Source organism: Cheilinus undulatus, linkage group 11 (assembly GCF_018320785.1).
Source record: "Cheilinus undulatus linkage group 11, ASM1832078v1, whole genome shotgun sequence".
Classification (NCBI taxonomy): Eukaryota; Metazoa; Chordata; class Actinopteri; order Labriformes; family Labridae; genus Cheilinus; species Cheilinus undulatus.
In genome coordinates this window covers 20,710,676-20,733,594 of record NC_054875.1, presented here as the reverse complement: position 1 = coordinate 20,733,594, position 22,919 = coordinate 20,710,676, and the positions used below count along the sequence as shown (strand labels likewise).

The 22,919-nt window shown below is 38.7% G+C and overlaps 1 protein-coding gene across 3 annotated transcripts in view; it reads left to right on the top strand.

Moving 5' to 3' along the window:
• The window catches only part of LOC121517581 (neural cell adhesion molecule L1-like protein), a 58,449-nt gene that overhangs the window by 12,226 nt on the left and 23,304 nt on the right, over positions 1–22,919 (top strand). For all 3 annotated transcript variants that reach the window (XM_041799465.1, XM_041799464.1, XM_041799462.1), the window contains exons 11-22: positions 672–812; positions 2,886–2,997; positions 3,849–4,015; positions 5,798–5,963; positions 6,449–6,579; positions 6,808–6,912; positions 11,031–11,228; positions 11,517–11,587; positions 11,681–11,903; positions 12,896–13,011; positions 20,148–20,352; positions 21,324–21,446. In XM_041799465.1, the coding sequence (XP_041655399.1) occupies positions 672–812; positions 2,886–2,997; positions 3,849–4,015; positions 5,798–5,963; positions 6,449–6,579; positions 6,808–6,912; positions 11,031–11,228; positions 11,517–11,587; positions 11,681–11,903; positions 12,896–13,011; positions 20,148–20,352; positions 21,324–21,446 (1,758 nt within the window). The remainder of the gene's footprint in view (positions 1–671; positions 813–2,885; positions 2,998–3,848; positions 4,016–5,797; positions 5,964–6,448; positions 6,580–6,807; positions 6,913–11,030; positions 11,229–11,516; positions 11,588–11,680; positions 11,904–12,895; positions 13,012–20,147; positions 20,353–21,323; positions 21,447–22,919) is intronic.

The following is a 22,919-nucleotide window of genomic DNA, read 5'->3' as shown; positions in this document are numbered from 1 at the left end:
TGACACTGGGCAGTAGGACTTTTATAGTGAGCAGGTACGCCAAATTTCTACCATGCAGTTCAAGTCCAATATCAGCTTTCTGCCAAATATTAAGCATAAGACATAATTTTTATAAAAGAAATCAATGTTCATATGTTGTTACAAAAATGTCTTTTAGGCAAACTAATAAAGGTTGCCTTTAATTTCGGCTGATTAATGCTAATAATAGATGCACTAATGTGACATTAGGGTGCTTTATGCTGAGACACTATGCATCATTTTACTGCAGATGTTTGATAATGTTCCCAATCTATCCTTTGATTTAGTTCTCTGCTCATGAATCTTTTGTTGGTATGAAAAAAGTCAGAAAAGTGAAAAAATGTTAATTAAATAGTCACACATGTTTTAATTGTGGGTTGTTTTTCTCAGACCAGCAGTCCCAAACCAAATGATTTCAGTATGACTCATAATTAAATGGAATAAAGCAGCACATTTTTGTATTAACAAAGCTTTAACCACAGATTTTTGTTTGATTGCTTTATTCATTCATAAACTAATCATTTCAGCTCCTCTGTTGATTCAATTTTTTGAAACTTCCAATATTGGTGTAAGAATCAGCATACAAATTGTGTTGTTTGAATTTGTGTTCTGTTGAACTTGTTTTAATGTTTTGTGTGCCCTGCTGCGGTCAGATGACCCTGGGAACAACAAGCAAGTGCTCGATGACACTGTGGTGCTACATAATGCCAGGCCAGAGGACAGTGCCGTCTACCAGTGTGAAGCTTCCAACAATCACGGCACCATTCTGGCTAACATCAACATCATGGTCATGAGTAAGTAGTCAAATCTTAAACCTGATATGCAGGAGACAGCAATGACCTTGTGACATGATTTAAAGATCTGTCTGGGTTTGTTTATATACTCCTGCAGTTAGATTTTAAGTTGGTTATTGATATATGTTTATGACTTTCAAATGCAAACAAGTTCATCAGCATAAATATTCCATAAGATGAGTTCTGAATGGTTATTTTTAAAGCCTGAAACTTCTACTGATGAGGTTGGTTCAAGTGCAGCAGAGTTCAGTGAATGTTTCACAGATACTTCAGGCTTTGAGATGCTGCATTCCCAAACCAACATTGTTTTATCTGATTCCAAACAGTATTATGGTTGCTGCTATCCTGGAAGACTTTGCCTAAGGTTTAATTTTATCATTACATGATAAACAGTTTTTCACCCCTCTGACAACCAACCTCTGCTGACATGCTTGCTGTCACTTCATGACCTTATCTTGTTGTCATTAGCAGTTTCTTGCCTCCATAAATAAAACTAAATCACACCTTAATCCATACACTTCTACCCCTGTATACTTGACAGCTACAGATGTTACACTGCATGCTGCTTTAAGCTCTCAGCTACTCATGAATGAAGAGTTTTCTCCCTGAGCTGAAGTCTTAACTGGATCTTCTCTGCATTCATAAAGCGCTTTTTATCTGGAGCATTTTACAATTTTACTCTCATTCACAAGCGCACTCACACAAATAGTGAGAGCGATGCATGGCAGGCAAGCCACTGGACTGACCAGTGGGAGCAATTTATGGATTCAAGGCAGGGGATTTAACCAGTCAGTCCTCTCGAAGATTTTAAAGCTCCAAGTTTTTTTGCAGTCTTTTCTTGGCATGGTTTACTGTTTTCTCTCTGTTTGTGTGAGTCACTGTCTAGAGGAGTAGATGTTTGCCTCATAAAGAAGCCCTTACATAAAGAGTGTGGCTGACTACAAGCATCTGTAAGTCAATGCAATGTCTTACTCAGAATTTATTTCTGCTGTAGTTCTGAATAAAAGGCTTTACAATGGGAATCCCACCATAATAATATAATAATAATGATAACTTTATTTATACAGCACTTTTAAAAACAAGGGTTTTCAAAGCATTTTGAGGTGCAGAGGAAAACAAAGCAACAAACCCCTAACAAAAGACATAGACACCAGGGGTGATAGAATGGGAATAGTTAGGGTTAAACAATGTAATTTCAGATTTTGGGTTGAGTTGAAAGAAGTTTGGTACCATCCGACAGTTAATGTCATTCAGGCAGTCCGTGGTAGCAGCTAGGCTTTTAGGGTCCTCAGGTTTTAACGGAAGGTTTATCTGCGTGTCGTCTGCATAGCACTGATAGGATACTTTGTGGTGCTAAATGATTTGGATAAGGGGTAAATAGAAAATAAACCACAGGTAATGGTAAAGGGAGAGAAGGTGTGATTACCTATGGTAAAAGCAAGAATAGATAAGAAAAGATAAAAATAAATACCTATGGCCCTTCAAATTAAAACCAAAACATATGTTTGACTGATTTTGGCTTTTATTGAAATTTCTTTCAGTGATTTATTGATATATTTACACTGATTTCTCAGACCTCAGGGTAACATAAAAACAACCAAAAAAAGACAGTATTGCAATAGCCAGTGGTTAAATACTCTATAGTGACTGTCAAAAATAGCAACCATATTTTATTTTTTACTAATGATGATGGAATTAATTTTTGATGAAGAATGTAACCATTGCTTTAAAATCACTTCATCGGTTATTTTACAATTTAATGAGCTGTCATTTGATTCACTTATAAACTGATTCAACAAAATCCTTTATTGTTGTGTTTTTATTAGTCTTCGTCATTTGTACTTGGCTCTTTTACAAATGTCGTGTGATTTTCAATGAAGTTTTCTTACCTACCATGTCATCCTCTGTAAGAAGATCTCACACCTGTAAGTGTTAAAGAAGACTGGGTTCCTCATGCCTGCCTCTGAATGACATGTATTTCCAGTCTTCTGCACCGTTTTTCTTTAGAACCTGCTGACAATACGTTGACATTTTAGCGGTTCTGACCTCCTCCTCTTTCCCCTTTCCTCTTAGATTTGGCGCCTCAGATATTGACAAGGGACAACCAGGAGTACGCTGTTGTACTAGGAGGTGACATTACCATGAACTGCAGTGTTTTCGGCTCTCCTCTACCTTCCGTCTCTTGGTAGGTGATATACAAGCTCAGCAGGTGTTCAGGTCTTAGTGACAACTGACAGTGAGAAGTTACACAGAACATTTTGACACATTTTGTTATTGTATCCAGAAGATCAAACCTGTATTCAGTGTAATGTGCTATCTTTTGTCAGCTTTTTTATACCACTGTATCACTTATTTCTGTGGATTTTGCAGAGATCTGTGCCTTAGCCTTAAGTATAAAGCTGAGAGAATATCGCATAGCTGAGAGTCATTAGATTAATACGAACCCTGCTTCAGGTGTCTGCTTGACATAGTCTGATGTTGACATGTATGTCTGTTTAATGAGATAATCCTCTCCCGTTCCTTGAAAGTGGGCTAATTAAATCCCATTAACTACCACTGCAGCTCTGCTACAGCTCTACAAAAGGGAAATTGGATCTTAGACAGAGCATGACAACACCCTCTTAACTTTACAAAGACCCTGAAAATCTTGTGGATGCCCTTTCTGATCCTGTTAAGATACTCTTACCAGACTTTATGACAGCAATTTTCAAAAAAAATACAAATAAATAAATAAATAAATAAATAAAAATTTCTGTCAATTGAAAATATGCAAGGACTTTGCAGTTAAAGCAAAAAATACAATCTAAAATAAATCCAAGATGAAGGAATGGAAGAGAAGTCATCCCTTGAGTAGACATGGTGTAGATTTAAAGGTTAACTTTGCTGGAATGTGAAAAAATCCAATACATGTTGCATCAGAGCTTTGATGCCTTTCACTCAGGTAGCTGGATAAGTTGTGTTTTCCCTGGCTTTTTGGTTTTATTGTATAGCCACTCTAAAAACGACCCGTGATTCTTTTTTTTTTTTTTTTCCTAGGACCAAAGATGGGACTCATGAAACCCTTTTGGGTCAGCGTTTTTCTGAACTTGACGACGGATCTTTGCGAATCATCAATGCAGAAGAGGACGACAGTGGGAATTATGTGTGTGTTGCAGTTAACACAGAGGGCAAGTCAGCTGTCATTGCTGCGCTGGATGTGAAAGGTATCTCAACAACATGATTATTGCCTTCTTGCTCTGGAGTAGTTCAAGTCACTGCACACCATTAGTCGGTACAAGGCCAGCTCTACAGAATGACACACCATTTTTAAATGATCTGCTGGGCTAAGTCAGAGAAAACTTTTTGTCATTCTGGGAACTGACCCTTTAAAAGTAAGGTTATAGTGTTTATATTATGAACATGGGTTTACAACAGACACATGACTGAGCTTTTTTACAGTTCACTTGTTTAATGGAAAGCTTGTAAAACCACATGAAAGTTAATATGAGCCCTTTAAAAATGGTTTGCCCATCTCTTTTAGGTCATTTAAAACGTGCTTGTGAATGATACCATAAAACATCTAATCTTTTAGACTTCAGATTAATTTCTCTGTGCTGATATAAATAGATGAAGTATGAATTATGATGTGAGGGAACATACTTCCAAATAAAATTTTCATAGACTTTTCTTTAAAGTCCCTGTAAGGTGGATAAAAGAAAATCTGTAATTTGGGTTTGTTGTACGACAGGCCACTGTTTCATGAACCAACAGGCCAATTTTCATGAAAAACATCTTGAAGTATGTAAAATTTAGCTTCAAAATCATAAAAAGAGGACACTGATGTGTTCTTTAAGATGCTGTGGGCATGTTGGTTGAATGCACCAAAGTCAAGCCCACTCAGAAGAAAGACAATTCTTACCAGTGTAAAAAAAAAAAACAAACAAAAAAATGCTACAGCCTCAATAGAGGAGTCGTCTGTCTGCTATACTGCAATCTTACAACTCTCCTTTTTAAGCCACCAGAGAAAGAGACACATTTATGTCATGGCAGAGACTTTTATTGTGACAGACTTGGCAGGAACAGTACATGTCTGTCATCGGATACTTTACTATAGCATCACAATGCTAACAGACAGGAGGGATTGAATAGTTGCTGCTTGGGGAAAGACAAAGCCACAGCCTGCTTCATTTAACCATTCAGGGCTAAAGCCAAGTGGAATATAGATTAAAACACACCTTCAGCAGGTAAGATGTTTATTCCTGCTGCATCTGGTTCAAGTGAAAAATAGACAAGTACTCCAGCAATTAGCCTGCCCCCTGGCCGGCAGGTGAACTATGGCCAGAGCCTGGTTCTGTCCCAGAGCAGAGACAGAAGTCTTTTTCTGTCATAAATATCCCCATTATGATGCCTTTAAGGGCCTGTAGGCCACTGTGGCTGATAGATTTGGCAAATATACTCCACAATTTAAAAAAGCACAGCATTTAGCTGGCTGTTATTTTTCACTGAAGGCAGTGACATCAGCTAACAACAGACTGTATTAAGATTAGCTGCTCCGAGATTTTATTTTGTTGTAGTATTAGGGGAGCGGGGCTATGAACGTCCCCTCGTGACATCGTTACCATTGAAAACCCAGCTGATGTGTGCTTCATCTCCTCCAGGAACACTGGATGGAGAGCTGTGCTGAAGTTTGCCTCTAAATTTAAACGTAGCCAGAAGAGAGGTGGAAAGCTTTGTACGGTCTAGATACAAAAATTAGTCACATTTAGATCTCAGTGTTTTTACATGTTTACAGTAGCCTTATTCCAGTATATCTAGTGTTTTAGTCACAGATTTTCGATTTCACCTTACATGGGTTTTAATGCTTAATGTTATACAAAATCAATATCAAATAATTTTAGTTTCCTGATATGACAAATCAAAACTGGCACTTATAAATGAACATGACTTATTAGTTAAATTTAACTGTTTATTTCTGGGCTTCTGTCCCTGTTTTTATTCATCTTTAGCCCCTACAAGAATAGTAATCCCTCCGCAGGATGTGGAGATCATCAGTGGGACCACAGCTCAGTTAACATGCCAGGCAGAGTTTGACAGAAGCCTGCAGGGCACCTTTGAGGTGGTCTGGAGGAAGGATGAGGACGAGATCCCGCTTTCCTTTGAGGGAAATTCTAGGTAGGTGGCTGCAGTTTGAATTTATTTCCATTAGTATCCAGGGGTGACGTATTTAAGATTTGTTCAGTGTCTTTATCATCTGGTTCTACTTAGGAAGAAAAGTGCATCGGAAGTCCCAAAATTTTTTCCTTTTTAATTAATCTGATCTCTTGAGACATCGATTTCCTGAACTTTTGGTTGACCAGCCCTGCTAAGGAAGTTGCATTTTCACATTGACGAATACTTTACTTTCAGTGACACCTGTTACTGAAAAAAACTGAATGTAGAAAAATCTGAGAGTTGTAAAACTATCTGTTCTTTTATAAACTGTCAATCGGTGCAGTTTGATCCAGACAGATTCAGACTTTGGTGTAGATCAAAAAATGTTTTTTTTATATTTTGAAAATTAACGAGGAAGGTAATTGTTGAGCAATAAAATGCTTTGTAATTATTGTCTTTTTGAGTTTATTTATGTTTCAGTGATGTGCTAACACTTGTCTTTATAGGTTCAGATATATTGCAGATGATTGGATGCTGCAGATCATGAATGTTAACTTAAGTGATCAGGGATTTTACACATGCATTGCTAGAACTCATCTGGATGAGGTCAATGCAACTGCACTGCTTACTGTACTAGGTAAGAGAGTTATGTAAATAATATGGAAAATCATTTATTATTAATACATTTCTTGAAGGTTGTCATATGTATGTGTACAGCATGAAATAGACAGTGACATGAATGATTAAAGGATGTGATACATTGTGGTGTGAATCCCATTATCATGTTAAACCATCTACAATTTCTGCAGACAAATTGACCATTGCTGCTGAAAAATTAATTTGGTCAGTTGTGTTTGTTTCGCAGATGTTCCAGATGCTCCAACAAATGTGCAAAAAACTGAACATAGGAGTCCGAGGAATATCAGCCTGTCTTGGGTGCCTGGAAATGATCACAACAGCTCTGTAATAGGTAAAGGTTCATACAAAAGAAGTGGGAAAAAATAAGTCTGAGAAGGATGGAGCTGATAAAGAATATAACAGTCAAACACCCAGGGTATCAATTGTTGCTTATTGCATTTTATAGCCTAGATAATGATGTAATTATTATTTTATTAAAGTTCAATCACAAAACAAAATTAGCATAAAGTTAGGCTTGTCTGCCTAGCTCAAGGACACACCCTGGTAAGTAGAACACATTAGAATAGCATAGAAATAGCCAAAGCTATCTCTGCTACAGTCACTGAGAAGACAGCCTTTATTATAACATATAAAAAAGGCAAATGCATAAACGATCTTGGAATTGGAAACTGTGCTTTATATTATTTACCTGATTGTATTCTATTAAACAGATATGTTAAACTGAATTAAATTATATTTAAATCCACAAAGTTAAATACAGGATTTGATTTGATCTTGGCTGTGCGGTCTGTAAATCATTAGATGTTGTTGAGGCTCCTCTGTTGTGCAAAGGAACATGAACAGAACCAGCAGCTGTGATCACTGATGAGTGCTTACTTAAGTTCTTTAACAAGTGATGGCTGCAAATAGCACTGAATCTGTGAAGTGCTGATGATCCTGGCAGGGAAGCTTGTGCCTCATTTGTGCTTCAAAAAGAGACTAAATTATTTTTGGAACTAAGTGATGAGGAGATTTTATATCAACTGAAAAATGTATCCTGTTGTAGCTTTGTAATGTCGTTAGCTTTGATACGTTTTTTCTCTGAACAGGAATTAGAATTAACATGCCAGATGAAGATCTTTGTTATATTGAAATGTGTAGTTGTTTTCTTTGTTTAATTGAACTTTGAGGAGTAACAGACATCAGTTTGGTGGGCAGCTCTTTGTAAAACAATAGCTGTGGATCACAGTCTGGCTCAGCACCAGGTGGATGTGTTTTTAAATATTCATTTACAGTGATTCATGTGTTCTGGAAATTGCCAAAAGATTTGGCTGTGATTGAAATCAGTCTCCTGTTCATTAATAATTCCTGACATAATAAGTTGATGGGTTTGGTACTCTTATGGAGTGACAGATATTTTGGATATGCCTGAATGTCAATGTTTTGAACATGATTACTGGAGTAGTGATTCATTACTAATTTATACATGCATATTTTAAGAAAAGAAAAAGTGAGGCTGTACATCAGGCAATTTTCTGGGGGCTAACAGGAGTTCAGTTTAAGTTGCGTAGACAGATATTTTTGTCTCTTCGGTAAAGAGGAACCATTGCCAGACATCACCCTTTGGTTTGATAGAGCAAATTTCTTATTGAACAATGTATTAATAGGGGGTGCACATGTTATATTTGCTGATACATCCAAACCAGTTTTTGCCAATGCCGATGTATTCAAGGTTCTGGGGATGAACAATATTGGATTTTTGCTGATATTTGATATGCCGAGACTTCCAAATGTATTTTAGCTGATACTTTACTGATGCTGATACATATTAACCCTTTCAGACCAACATTGTATATGAGAAGAAGGAACACATGCTATATAAAATGAAATAACTTTTGAACCATAAATCATAGCCACTTAATTTTTTCCCTCTAAAAGACCTCTGTTTTGCCAATCCAATGATGCTATCCATGCCTTAAGGAGGTGTTTCAAGTGAGCCTGGAACTTGGGTAACTTTCTTAGGTCTTTAAAATTAAATCCACACCAGTAACTCTGATATTGAACGTCTTTTTATCCATTTCAATCAATATTACAGTCATTCCTACTGATAGCAGCTAATGCTGTCTACAATTTTGTCTGTTTTTTTTATCCCCTAATGCATTGTGACAGGGTTGTAACAATGGCAAACTGTTCCACTGTGGCAGTGACCTCTATGTCACTGCAGACAGGAACTGCTTTGAATAATGGCACAAATAAAGCTGACACAAATTCGTGCAAGAATGTTTTTGTAAATATGTGAATGTTTTTAAGACTTCTTGTCACAGAACAACATATTGTTTTTAGTCCCCAAGAAATGGGAGAACAAGTTTGTACAAGAAAGTCCTAGTAACTTTGTTTATTGTGTGTCAAACATAAAAATCTTTCAGTTTTTTCTTTTTTATTTACAATCCCATAACTTTATAATAAATCAAATGACATTACTGCAGCACTCATATTCTTAATAACCAGGTTTTCTTAAAAAAAAAAAAAGAAAGAAAAAAAAGATGTTTGGAGCTTGACTGTGCACTGCTGGATTGATGTTCTACAAGTTTTGTAATACAGTAAGTCCAGGCGAGACAAAAAGGTTAAAAAACAGCTTAGGGATCAGAGGTTAACACCAAGAGTCTCCTGTACAAAGGGAGACTGAGTCAAGCTGAGCCGAGAGAAGAGGGAGATAGATATAGTCTGGTGATTGTTTTACATTTGGGTTTCATTCAAAACTGGGCACAGGAGTTGGTGCTGTTGCCTCACAGCAAGAAGGTCACTGGTTCGCTTCCCGGTCAGGGCCAGGGCCTTTCTGTGCAGAGTTTGCATGCTCTCCCCATGCACGTGTGGGTTCTCTCCGGGTACCCCGGCTTCCTCCCACCACCAAAAACATTCTCGTTAGGTTGATTGGTGACTCTAAATTGCCCGTAGGTGTGAATGTGAGCATGCCTGGTTGTCTGTCTCTATATGTCAGCCCTGGATTGACTGGCGACCAGTCCAGGGTGTACTCCGCCTCTCACCCGATGGGATAGGCTCCAGCCCCCCCATGACCCGGAACTGAATAAGCAGTATAGAAAATGGATGGATGGGTTTCATTCAAAACGTTCAGGACTCACAGTGGGTCTCCTTGTGTGTGTGGCACCATAGGAAACCACCTATACCTGATGGTACAGTTGAACATTTTGCTGATAATTAAGGTCGAAATATGACTGATACTGCTGATATGTATAGCGGATATATTGGCTGTATATAACGGTAGAAATGTTCATTTCTGCTAATACCAATAAGATGGCAGATTTCATACAACTGCTTTATTTGTTTAAAATGCATTTTTTCCATTATTTAATAACAGTCTGATTTTGATGCAGTAGTGCCTGATGATAGTTGTAGCACATGTGAAAGCTGCGTGCTAACCACCATTAAATTACAAAAATGAAAGAAAGCAGTAGTGTCTGTGACACAACTGGACTAAAAAACTTTTCACCTATTAATGGCGATTTGTGAACGCAGACGTACCTCCTGGTCCATTTCTTAAAATCGTTCAATTGTAGTTTTTTTTTTTTTTCTAAATATTTATCTCTTACTACTGATATGCATGGTAGATATATCAGCAATAAACATCAGCAAAAATTTAGTATCTGCAGATACTAATCATTTATCTTTTAAGCTACTATCTGCCAATACCAATATCTTTCTGATATTATCAGGCATTGATGTATAAATCACACATCTAACAGGTATGGCATGGCTTTTCACTGATAAAGACTTGTGTTTTTAGGCCTATTTTTTATTATCCTAGTTGCTTTCACCTCTGTTTAGTTCTGTTTTTGGTTTCTACCATCTTCTGAAGGATATGAAATATTCCTCAGCTAATGTATAAACAGCTATTTGAATGAGCCAGTTGGTAGTTATATATGTACACTGTATAATGTTGAGAGTGCTGTGACGAGTAAGTTTCAGAGCTTTCTTGCTAAATTTCGAACCACAATTACGGTGAACCACATCAGAACATTTAAGGCTCAAACAGAAACTCATGTTGAAGCTCCATACAGTAGAAGGGGGCTTCAGATTTATCTTATCTGGCTTAACTGTACGAATATAAAATCAGGAGGGAATTAAACAAGCTTAAAACCCTAAGAAAGCTCCCAAACATCCCTTAACCCTCATGCTAAGCTGAGCTATTGCTTATGACTACAGCTTTAGTAAAGCACAAAGATAAGTCCTCTTAATTATCTTTCTAACCAAAAAACCCCGCACCTATTTAACCTTAAATAAATACTCTAATGAAAGTGTTTAAAATGTAACAGTCTATCACTAATGTCTGTTATCTGTTTACCAAATTAGATAAATGCATGTAGTCTAAGGCTTTCTTTCTCAGTAGATGTGATAATGTTTTGCATGGTGATAACTGCATGTGTATGTCTCTTCTGTCTTCTCTGAGCACAGAGTTTATAGTGGAGTATGAGGAGAGCCAATGGGAGCCTGGCAGGTGGAAGGAGCTACAAAAAGTCCCTGGTAACCAGGCAACAGCCGAGCTGGCACTACACGGGCATCTTAACTACCAGTTCAGAGTGTATGCTGTTAATGCGGTGGGACCTGGACCCCCAAGTGAGCCGACTGAGAGACACAAAACACCCCCTGGTGGTGAGGCTGGTTCCCTTTAATTAACATTTTCTGCTGTGGTTATCTGTGGATTGTAAAAGCATTGAAAGTTTTAACATTTCCCTTGAAGTTTTCAGTGAAGTATCATGTGGAGTGAGTTGACTTTGGCCAATGGAGTGGAAGGAAACAGTAGAATAGTGGTTTGAAGACATTGTAGAGCATGCATTATTTAAGCACGAGTTAACAATTCAACATTTTAAGATAAAATGAAAGAGCATGCTTGTTATTTTTTCTTTTTTTAACATGTGATTGTGCTAATTCTCTTCAAAGCACCTGGTAGGAACCCAGAAAATATCAAAATTCATGGCCATCTTCCTCATCAAATGGACATCAGCTGGGAGGTATTAGAAATATCAAAAGTATCTACTGCATGATATTGTACTCTAAAGGTCTATTCTAGGTTTTAAACTCCTTGATACACTAATCTGTTGTAGCCTCTGTTGCCAATTGAACACAATGGCCCAGGCCTTGAGTACAAGGTGAGCTACAGGAGGCTCGGAGTGGATGACGACTGGAGCTGGCATCTGGTCAAAAGACATTCATTTATTGTGAGGAACACTTCCACTTTTGTGCCATACGAGATCAAAATTCAAAGCAGAAACAGCTACGGCTGGGGACCCGAACCTAATATTGTTACTGGTTATTCTGGAGAAGATGGTGAGTTACAGACCTACTGCTTTCTTTATTATATGCACAGTACACTTTCCTTTATCTGATTATTCGATAGTTGTTTAGTAATGGAATTTGCTACTTCAGCATGTGTGTATGTAGCTGTACCCAAGGCTGAAGTCACATATTTAACTGTTGTTTAGTCAGTGACTTAATATGTACTTCTTGTGTTGCTGTCCCACCCTCTGTTCAGTTGTCTTTTGGCATTGTCTGCGGGAAAATGTATCAGGTTAAGTTCTTTCTATTTTTCCTTTTTCCATGATTATGACCCTGTGCAGGTGTTCAGTAGAGACCCCTCCAACCCCCCTCCAGAAAAACAAAAAAAAAAAAAATGAAGAAGAAAAAGAGAAAAACCTTTGCTCAATCCAGGAGGTGGCAGATAACCTTTGTAGAGTAGTTGGATGTCAAATTTCCTCTTCTGTCTAAAGCTGTGGGAGATTTGACAGATCACCAGGAACCTTGCGATTTAGGCCCACTGAGGCACAATGTTGGCTTCTCCCTCTCATTTCTGCTGTGCTTCCTTCCTCCCCCACTGCTAACAAAGCAATGTAGAGCAGAGCATACGAAGAGCATTACCCATTTATGTTTGATATTGTATCTGTCTCTTTTGTAAAACAAAATAAAAGCAGCTCTGCACAAAGCTGCCTCATTTGGTTTCCAGCTGATTTGTGCACATTTATACTGATCTACTTGCAACAGGGTTTTGTTTACTATGCTTACACACATCAGATCATTTCTGAAAAGCCTAAATCAAATGAATGAGCTCTTCTGCCTTAAAAGGCAAAGGCTCAGACTGTACTGAGGCTGCTTTTGTTGTACAGGAACAAGAACTGTGGCTTTACATAATGTGTCAATTCAATTTAACATTTTGCCAGACATTTACTTCAAACTTTTCTGTGGTAATATTATACAGTCTGCAAAAGGTGGCCTGTTGTTTGCAGAATGTCTGTATTCCTGACCTTCCTCTGTGTGTTATTTAGTCCCTACAGCGGCACCACGGGATGTAGCGGTGGAGGTGATCAACACAACTGTTCTGAGAGTTAGCTGGACCCCAGTTCCACACGCCACAGTGAGAGGTCATCTCGGGGGCTACAATGTAAGTTTTCGTGGACTTGAAGAATAACTTCTTTCAGCCTGCTCTTTTAAAAAAACTCTCAGTTCAATCATGGAAGTTTGGATGCCACAACGTTGCTGTTTATAGCACAAATGACTAAGCATTTATATTAAATAGCCCCAAAGAACTACTAAGAGTAAATTTCATGAAATATTATGTAGTAACATATGCCTTGCCTGGAGGTGTGCTACCTGCCTTTTGTTACCAAAAGATTCTAGTGAAGTAGATAAACTACAATTTAGTAAATGAGCTGAAAATATCAATAGAATCTTATGAAACAATATGTTCTCTAGGCATCAGATACTTGTATTGTTTTAACATCAGGCAAACTAAAGTACCTATAAAAAGTATCCACCTTCTTGGATGTTTTACTCTCTAATTGATTTTATAAATCGTTCATGGTCAATGTTATTTTACTTTTAGGGAAAAAAGTACATAAAAACATCTTTAATGTCAAAGTGAAATCAGATTTCAACAAAGTAATGTCAATTAAGCAAAAATGTAATATAAGTGGCTGCATAAATATTCACCATCTTCAAGTCAGTATTTGGCTGCAATCACTGCTCTGAGTCTGTGTGGATAGGTCTCAATCAGGCTTGCACATCTGGACATTGCAATTTCACTCCATTCTTCTTTGCAAAACTCCTCAAGCTCTGTCAGGTTGCATAGGGATCAGTTGGAACAGCCCTTTTCAAGTCCAGCCACAAATTCTCTGTTGGATTGAGGTCTGGGCTTTGACTCAGCCAGTCCAGAACATTGACCCTGTTGTCTTCCAACCATTTCTGTGTAGCTTTCTCTCTGTGCTTCAGGTCATTGTCTTGCTGGAAGAGAAATCTTCTCCCAAGCCATAGTTCTCTTGCAGACTGAATAAGATTGTCTTCCAGGGATTTATTTTGCTGCTTTTAGTATCTACTTCAGCAACTGTGGGTGACAGTATATGCTACGTCCACACGGGGCACCAGGGCATCACCTCTCCATCCCCAAATATCGTCACAAATAACTGCTACTGTAATATTAAAATCTACTGTTCAAACAGCAGATCACAGAGAAATCACACTTTACTGTTACAAACATCAGGGTTTAGATGTCCCTGTTGTACATTGTGTGGTCCAACTTTAGATACTGCAATCCCTCAAGTGTTTTACCTCTTTCGTCACATTAAGGGAGCTAAAGTTGTAGTCTTCAAAGATGTTTTGTTCAAGTAAATTCAATTTCTAACATATACCATAGGACATTTTTTCAGTAAAGATCAGCTGGTCATCAGTGTCAAACCTTGAACACACTAATGCATCATCAGTCTTGCAGAGGAGACAGAATGAGCCCCCAGAGGGGCTGTCACACCTCAACAGTTAAACTGAATGAAATAGAGCTGTGATGCTAAATTGGCAGCAATATTTACAGTACTGCAAAAATCTTAGGCCACCATTATCATGCCATTTCTTTTGAAAAGAGCCTCACAGAGTGGTTTTCTTTTAAAGCATGACCATGATCCTAAGCAGACTGCTAATGCAGTGAAGTGATTTCAGTAGAGAAAAACAGCTTATAAAAACACAGATCGTTTGGTAGATGAATAGTTCAGGATTAAATGAAAAGAGAAAGAAATTTCAAAAATACAAAAATGTAAAGATGATCTTTGGGAAGAGAAGATATGATAAAGAAACCAAAAGATCACTTAAGAAATTTGAACAAGGGTTTACTTAAAAAGTTCAAGATGTGCTTAGTAAAAAAGGGGAGTCACCCTCAGTGCTGACATTTGCACAGATTTTGTGTACATATTGCTTACGACCTTCCCATCTCCATAATTAACACTTTGCAGGGAATGAAAAAGATGCTGCTGGCTCAAATAATTCTTTTTGACACTTTTCATTGCTTTAAAAATTGTTAAAACCCACTGACAGATGTAAAGGGTGACCAATAGAACTTATTTATGAAAAAAAATCCTGAAAAACAGCCAGATGCCAAAGATAGGTACTGCATATTATGAAAAAGAACTGAGTGAAAATGGATCAGCATTGAACTCTGTTAAAACAAAAAGGCTGTGATAACATTCATAGTTTAACCAAAATCTGCTGTTTAGACAGGCGTTACCCACTAGCTGGATTAGCTAAAAAAAAAAAACAAAGAAACAGTGCTGATCATGTAAACAAACACTCTGAGTGCAGTCTTTAGAGGTGTGCAGTACACCCACAGGACTAAGGAAAGCATCCTCTTCTCCCCCACAGATGATAAAGAAAGGGGCAATGGCTCGAGATCAAAAGCCATGGAGCTATAGGCTACAGGGATAATCTGGGGTAAATGCACAGCATACAGGCAGAATGTAACCTCAGGGTCATCTGAAGTGAACTTTGTACTTGTGGAATGCACAGACAAAGCGTCCAGCAGTGGCTTTTTGAAGGTCAAATAAGAAGCTTTGCGGTCTTGTTAGAAAAATAAAATTCATATCAATGGGCACAAAAGCAGGACCAAAAAGAGTCTATAAAACAGCTCCAAGGCCAAATCCCACAAGGGGTCACTGCACTGGTTTTTACTACTGGCCTCGACCAGCAGGCTGCCTTTCAAAACACATTTGGAGAAGTGAATTGCCTTGTGCAACTCCATCAAAGCCAATGTGACAGGGAAAAACAGCAGCCAGGAAGTCTTTAATCATTTGAAAAAGGAGTGACTTTCATGGAGCAGCTCCTGAGGGAAAGACAAAATGTCCACAATAGAAAACTAAAACAGGAATATCAGGCTACAGAAAATGGATTATGCCCTCAGACTTTGGATCATTGTTACCAACACTTGTGGGCAAACTGCTGGTTTGGAAATTTGACCAATAGCAAGAAATATAGCTGCCACAGCCCTTGGTGCAGATAATTTGCCTCTTCCCTTGCAAGAAAGAGAGAGAGATCTTTATAGAAGAGATGCTACCAGGGCCTCACTCTCAGCAGACTGAATATCTCAGCATACCACATGTTCTCCAGCAACTAAGGGGTGACAAGGATCAGGAACCAGTTCCACAGACAGTGTCATTTCCACTTTGTATGTAGAAGTGTGTTGGACCATCCAGTCCAATAGATGCTTTCGGCTCATTATGGGAAAGCAGAAGAGGCGGTGGTTATTTGCCCCAGTGTAAAGAGATCATATTTCCCTGCAAGCAGAACGCCCCTTTATCCTGTCTCACAAGTCATCACCATGGTGACAAGGTCTTCCCCTAGGTTCCAGCGATTTGGGACCTGGTGCAGTCTGAGAGACTTCAACAGACACTGCAACCACACAAAGAGATTTGACAGGGGAAGAAGATGACTTCTCCTGGCTTGTTTATGTAGGAAAACTCAGTCTGATCATTTGTCCTGATCACAACATGCTGGCCTGTCAGAGCAGAATGAAAATGTGTTCGAGTTTAACAAGTCGCTCGCTGCTCCATGCCATTGATGTGAGAATTGCTTTGTGCAGAGGTCAAGCAACCCTAGATCACTGAAGTACCAGGGCCTTGTTGAAGCTAAATGTGTAGGGGTTACAGGCCAACAGGCAGTACCAGGTATTGATAAGCTTTGCCTTGGAATGCAAACATCGGAGCCTCTTGGGCGGCAACAAATGAGCAGGAGCAGTGCAAATCTGTTAAGCTGGCTCTACTGTTTTTATTTACTTTGGAGGACTTGCTGGGAAAGTCCTGTGTCATGGTGACTGACCTGGAGTGTTGCTTGATGGCTGCAGTTTCAACTGCCAGGAGCTTTGACTTGGCATTACGTCTTGGATTGGGGTTGCGCCAAAGTGACTGTCCAGGCAAAATCCCTATTTACAGATTTGACATAGAAATACAGGGTCTATGCACAGGTGTCTAGATTATTTGGATGGTTTCCATTTGTATTGCACTTGTTGTCCAGCTCTACAAACAAATTACATATCAGCAGCCTTCATTGTATGTCTGTGTGGACAGCAAATACAGGTGAAGCACACACAAATGACCTACTTTCTTCCATCAGCAGTCCCTGATTACCTGAAGTGCATTTTATTGATCAAACTCTGTTAAGAAAAATAAAAAAGACTTGGTTTCTTCTTCTTTTTGGAACAGTCCTGAAAAAAACTTGGATTTACAAATTTGAAAAATGACTTTTTATTATGGCAAGTTTAATTCCTTTTCAATTGGTGGTAGTTCACAAAAGCTAGGAGGAAGTTGCTGTATAAGTTATTAGGCCTATCTACTGTTGAAGTAAGACCCAAGAGATGACCTCTGGGATGTTATGCTGCAAGGCAAAAGAAGTCTTGGCTTAAATTCACTTAATGCAAGCTGCTGGTTTTCTGAGAAATTGGCATCCATTTTACTCTGTAAAAAGAGAATATTTGGATAAACTTGAAACACTGCCTCAGAGCAAGTGGTAATGCACAATTGAATTAAGTTTTCCCAACTCAAATTAACAAGTTGTGTTAAAAGTGACATATTTTACCCTTTTAAGACAAGTTTATATTGTTCTCAGACATCTCCAAAACATGCCTGTGAAGTTTGTTGCTGAAGTAAACACTTCAGTATAGGATTCTTGCATGTCTAAAAACCCCTCTGTTTCAGCCCTTCTCAGAACAAGCCATCTCTGTGTCTGTGGCTTTAAATGGTAATTAGCTGTCTGACTCTGCCCCTCACCACTCCCCTCTCAGGAAATGGATGCAGCACTTGTGATATTACAGACACTTTTTTTCAAAAGTTTAGGCTGAGATTCAAACCAGCAATCTCCCAGACCATAGTCAGCAGGGTAACCCACTGAGCTATCCAGCATCTCAGCTGGTAGTTGAGAGGATCAGTAGAGGAGGGCGGAACTTTCCTCCAAGTGGGGGAGTGCCCACCAAACCTGGGGCAGGTGCTAAGGGCCCCTGGAGAGGTCACTAGATGTAAAAACTGAGAATGGCTTGTTTTAGCACACATTTTCTGAAAGATGGAGAAAGAGAGGGGGAGAGGGAATGGATTTTTCTGTTACTTGAGGGGATTGTGGACAGGCCAGGGGCACGTATTTGTGTTAGAAAAGCCTGAAAAAGTGATTTTTGCATAATATGTCCACTTTCACGTGAGTGCTTTAGTTCAAATTTATTTAATTTCAAGTTATGTTAACTCAATTTTAATCAAACACTTGTGCTGGGTTTACCTGACATTTTTAAGTGAAACTATGCTGTGGAATCTTTCCTACACTTAAAAATTCTGTTTCAATCCAACTCAAAACAACATGTTTAAATATTTATTGTAAAGCTACATACTTTCCATCCACTACAGTTTTCCCTTACTTCTATCACATACTTTAATCTTGAACATTTATGTCTCTCAATGTAGAACAATTTAAGTGACTAGGTGAGAATAACTGATAGGTGCACACTGAACCAGGAAGCTCTCAAACATGTTCACTTCACCCTTCATGGGGTAATGTTGGTGCATCCCACAGGCTGGACTTCTCCAACTTAGTCAGTAACTTAACTCATGGTGCAAACATGTTTAATGCCCAAAGGCATTCCAGGAAAACTGCAGATTAAGGGATGATTGTCAAATAATTTGAGTATTAATGCAGAAAAATACTCAAAGTTATTGATTACCATTCACTTAAAACTAAAAATGTGTCCTATTAGCTGTTTGGGAATTTGTTAACACAACTTAGTTTTTTGAACAAGCTTTTACTGGTCAGTCTTACAGTGAAAGACTGAAAAGTGCATATTAACAAGAGGAATTGCACTTCCAGAGAGTTCAGTACATCTTCTGTATAATGTCACCAAAGGGACTTCTCTGAGTCAATCACTTAACATAGTGCAAAATGTCTAATAACCAAAGGCATTCTGGGAAAACTCTGCAGATTAAGAAAACACTTAGGCAACCTTTTTGTGCTTTACCTGAGCTCATAGTTCTACGTTAAAGGAATAGCTCACAATTTTAAGTTGAAATAGCCCACAAAAGTACACTACTGCCACTAAAGCCCAATACTGGATTAGATTCATGCAGTGTATCACATTACTTCAAGAAACATTCAAATACACTTTTTAGACAACCAGAATGCTCACAGTTCATGCACAGCTGAGCTGATCTAGGATTAGAGAGCTTGATTAAGCCATTTAACTGGACTTCTGCCCGTGTTCCAGTATACATGCACAGTGTGAAAGTCTGTCTATTGATGGGAGCATGTCTGCCCCGCTATGCTACATGGTGATATGTCCGTTAGTTACAATGGACCTTCTTCCTTTTGGCCTATCTAACAAGTTAGCAACAAGTTGCTAAGAGGACAGCGGTGGACAGTGGTAAAGCTTTATTTGTATGTTGAATAATGAAAACGCTGACATATTTCTAGCTTTGTAAATTTCATACATACTCTACACTTTACTTTTCACACAAAAGCTATCCCTCTAGCTTACATTGCAGACAACACAGCAACTGCTTCTATGGCTAGCATTCATTCTGATTGAGTTTTGGGTCTATAATTCAACTTCTTCTAACCACATGTAAATGTACAGTTGGATAGATTATGATACTGATTAGTTCCCTAGTTGGCCTAAACCCACCCCTCTTCTGTCATTAGCATCAGATAGGTTGAGCCCTAGAGACACACTCACCTTAGAGGTAATCACAAACACCCGACTCTAAGGAAACTAGCTATAGTCTTACAAAGAGGAGAACTAACAAGCTATGGTTTTCTCACTCAACTCACAAAAGCTGTGCTAAATGAAAACAGAACTACAAAATATAACCACAGGTGAGGCTTCACATACATTTCCAGAGAGTATACCTTTTGAGGTGTGAATAGAGCTGTCCTAATTCAGGTTATACAGGGACATAATGCCCCAAGCTCTGTGTGAATAAACTAAAAGACAACATTTTCAAGCCCACTTTCCTCACCTAAGTCTGTCACCTGTGTAGGTGTTGTTATCATCTAAAGTTGCAATTTTTCACACACTACCTGGTGATTAGTATAAAATTCTCAGATTCCAAGGTGAAATTGTTTGGTTTGTGAATATGATTTCAGAGCTCCTCATTAGAAGGGAAAGTAGATTTAGCTTGCTGCTCCTTGACAGTCTGTATTACTTTTTGTCTTCCTCTCTATTCTTCACCGTCTCTTCCTCCCCTCTGACCTGCTCTGACTTGTTCATCATTCTCCATTTCTTTAATCTCACAGGTTAACTGGGTGAGAAAACGGAGTCTGCTGAATCCCAGTAAGACCTTAGATGAGCGCAGCTCCCTGTCTTTTCCCGGGAAGAGGAATCACGCCATTGTGCCTCAACTCGAGCCATACTCAGAGTACAGGCTCACTGTCAATGTTTACAACAAGAAGGGTAAAGGTCCCAGCAGTGACCCGGTCACTTTCAACACTCCAGAGGGAGGTAAGATGGCACAAAAACATGTAATAAGGGCAGTCTTAAAGCACTTCAAATGTTCATTTTAAGGATACAAGAACTTCATATTACACTCAAGTTTTCAAAGTCATAGATATGAGGGGTGAAATTTAATTAAATCAGGCAGAACCAAAAAATCTTTTACTTAAAACCAGTTTTTATTTGCATTAGACTCTGTCTGCTCTCAATGGTGTTTTTTGTATTGTGAGTACTTCCATTTTTGTGCTTCACTGTGCAGAATAAGGAATGGGCAGTTTGACAATTGAAGGCTGTTTGGATTGTTTTCAAATTCGCCTGCTGAAGGAGGAAAAGTTCTTCATGCTCACATTAATCTGAGTTTTTAGTGCAGTAGACAGAGAATGGTTCATGATGTCTGAGGTACATTGAAAATCAGTCATGGCTTTGTTTGATTTGGACACCTCTAGTGAACAGATACTAACAGCGAATCTGTCAGAGACATTTTTGGTTGAGTAGTTAAACTTGAGAATTAAAAAAAAACATGTAATATGTTATTCATAGAATAAGGATCTTTTTAAATAGAAAATAATTGAAGATGTAGTTTTAAAGAATGTGGAAAGCACACATCAGAAACAAATTAATATTCAGTAATAGGTTTTTTTTTTTAATTTATCTTCAAAACATATCTAGAGGAATTTTTGATAAAGTAGCTACTGAAAAGTGTTCACTCTCAAGAACGGGATAAAAAGAGGAGGTTGTCAAAGACAGAAAATTCATAAAAATCCTTTTGAAAGGCTTCTCTGTTCTGCAGCCTTGTGAGGTGACAAGGACACCTCAAACAAGCTAACAAGAATACTTCAGCAGTGGGATTTTCATCTGCCTAATGGTTCAGCACAGGCTGAAAAAACTCTCAAATATTACAAATGTTTTCAGGACATGATTGACATAACAAGCTTCTAGAGGCTACAGTAAATGCATGAACTTTTGTGTTATTTTCATAGTCCCTCGGCAGGTGCCCATCCTGACCGCCTCCAATGCTCAGACAGATTCCATTTTGCTGGTATGGGGCCCACCACTGGAAACAAACGGCATCCTTACTGGTTACCTCCTGCAGTACCACCTCCGTATGTACACACACTATAAATAAATACTTACTGACAACAGTGTTCACCTTTGCATCCATGTTGGATTCTTATTAATGGATTTCTATCTGCTGTAGCACTGTTTTTGTTGTATGAGGTTTTGTGGGCGAAGTGTGAGCAGGATTGTAGCCGTAGCCTCATTAAAATAGGTGAGATAAGATCAGGGAAAAAATAGAAGAAGGTGGATCAGGATGCAATAGTTTATATCTTTTTGATTAACCTGAAAATATGGTTCATACTCTGTCTTCTGCCCTTTTCTCTTTGCTTTCTTTTTGAGTTATCATACCAGACACTAGGTTGCACTGTTTGACACTAAACCCACACAATAGTCTGCAGCAGCCCCAATTGTGCGGGCTACTTCAGACTGGGGTTTGACAGTTCCCTCTGTGTTTCTTATCTGGTATCCTCCTGGACTGCAGGTTTTTCTGAAAGAGGATCATTTACACCAGTGCTGCTGGTACCTCTTGTACAAAATTCTGTTCGCGTTTATCTCTCAGAAGATTTTCTTTTTGCAAAAATATGCCCCTCCTTTGCGCTTAGAGAACAGTTAGGGCGAACAAGTGAGTGAGGGGCTTTCATTACGCTTCCTTTTTTTTTCAAAGCCTACACTCTCGTTGGCTGACATTTCTGAAATCTTTTGTGTAAAATGTGAAGGCAGAGACAGCCCTTTTGCCGCCTCCACTAGCACCCACAGAGTCTGGCCGGCTCTTCAATACACTCTGTCCCCCTTTCCTTTCTGCCTTTTCCCATATCAGATGTCAGGTTTTACACAGATATTCCCACACAATGCAGGCTGTGGGTGTAGGAGATTTTTAGACTAAACCGATTCACCATGAAATTCAAGTATATTTGAAATACTGATTTCTGTTAATGCTATAAATATATTGTATGCTGTATAAGCGAGTCTGAAAGCACAGTTGAGTCATGAAATAACCGTGTAATTAGTCAGTGTATAACCTGCTGATGTTTAAATAGACATGAAACAGTTACACTCAGTTTTTAGCTGCATTTCAACATCAACACAGCAATGACATAAGCCCGAGGAGGCTACAGGAGAGGCGTGTTAGTTTCTACAGCCTGCACACATACTGTACTTTGATCTATTATGCAAATTTGGTGATACATTATGCTGCTTGTAAGTGCAACTCCTCTCATTTCCCACTGCTGCTCCAGCCTTTTGTGTTTCTTTTGCTTGTTTCTTTGTTTTACTTCTGCCTTTGCCACCTGTTTCTGTATTTTTTCTCCTTCTCAGTTGTATTTTTTTTAGCTTCTCCTTCATCATTTCTCCTTCGATTCCTCCTCCTCAGTTTTTTCTTCTCCTCTTCTCCTCCTCCTCCTTTTCATCCATTGCTTCTTGTTTACGCCCCCCCCCCCCCCCGAGCTCCCTATCTTCTCCTTTCATCTCCCCTCGCCTCTCTCCATAATGTATTCCCCCTCAGCTCACCTGTCACGACT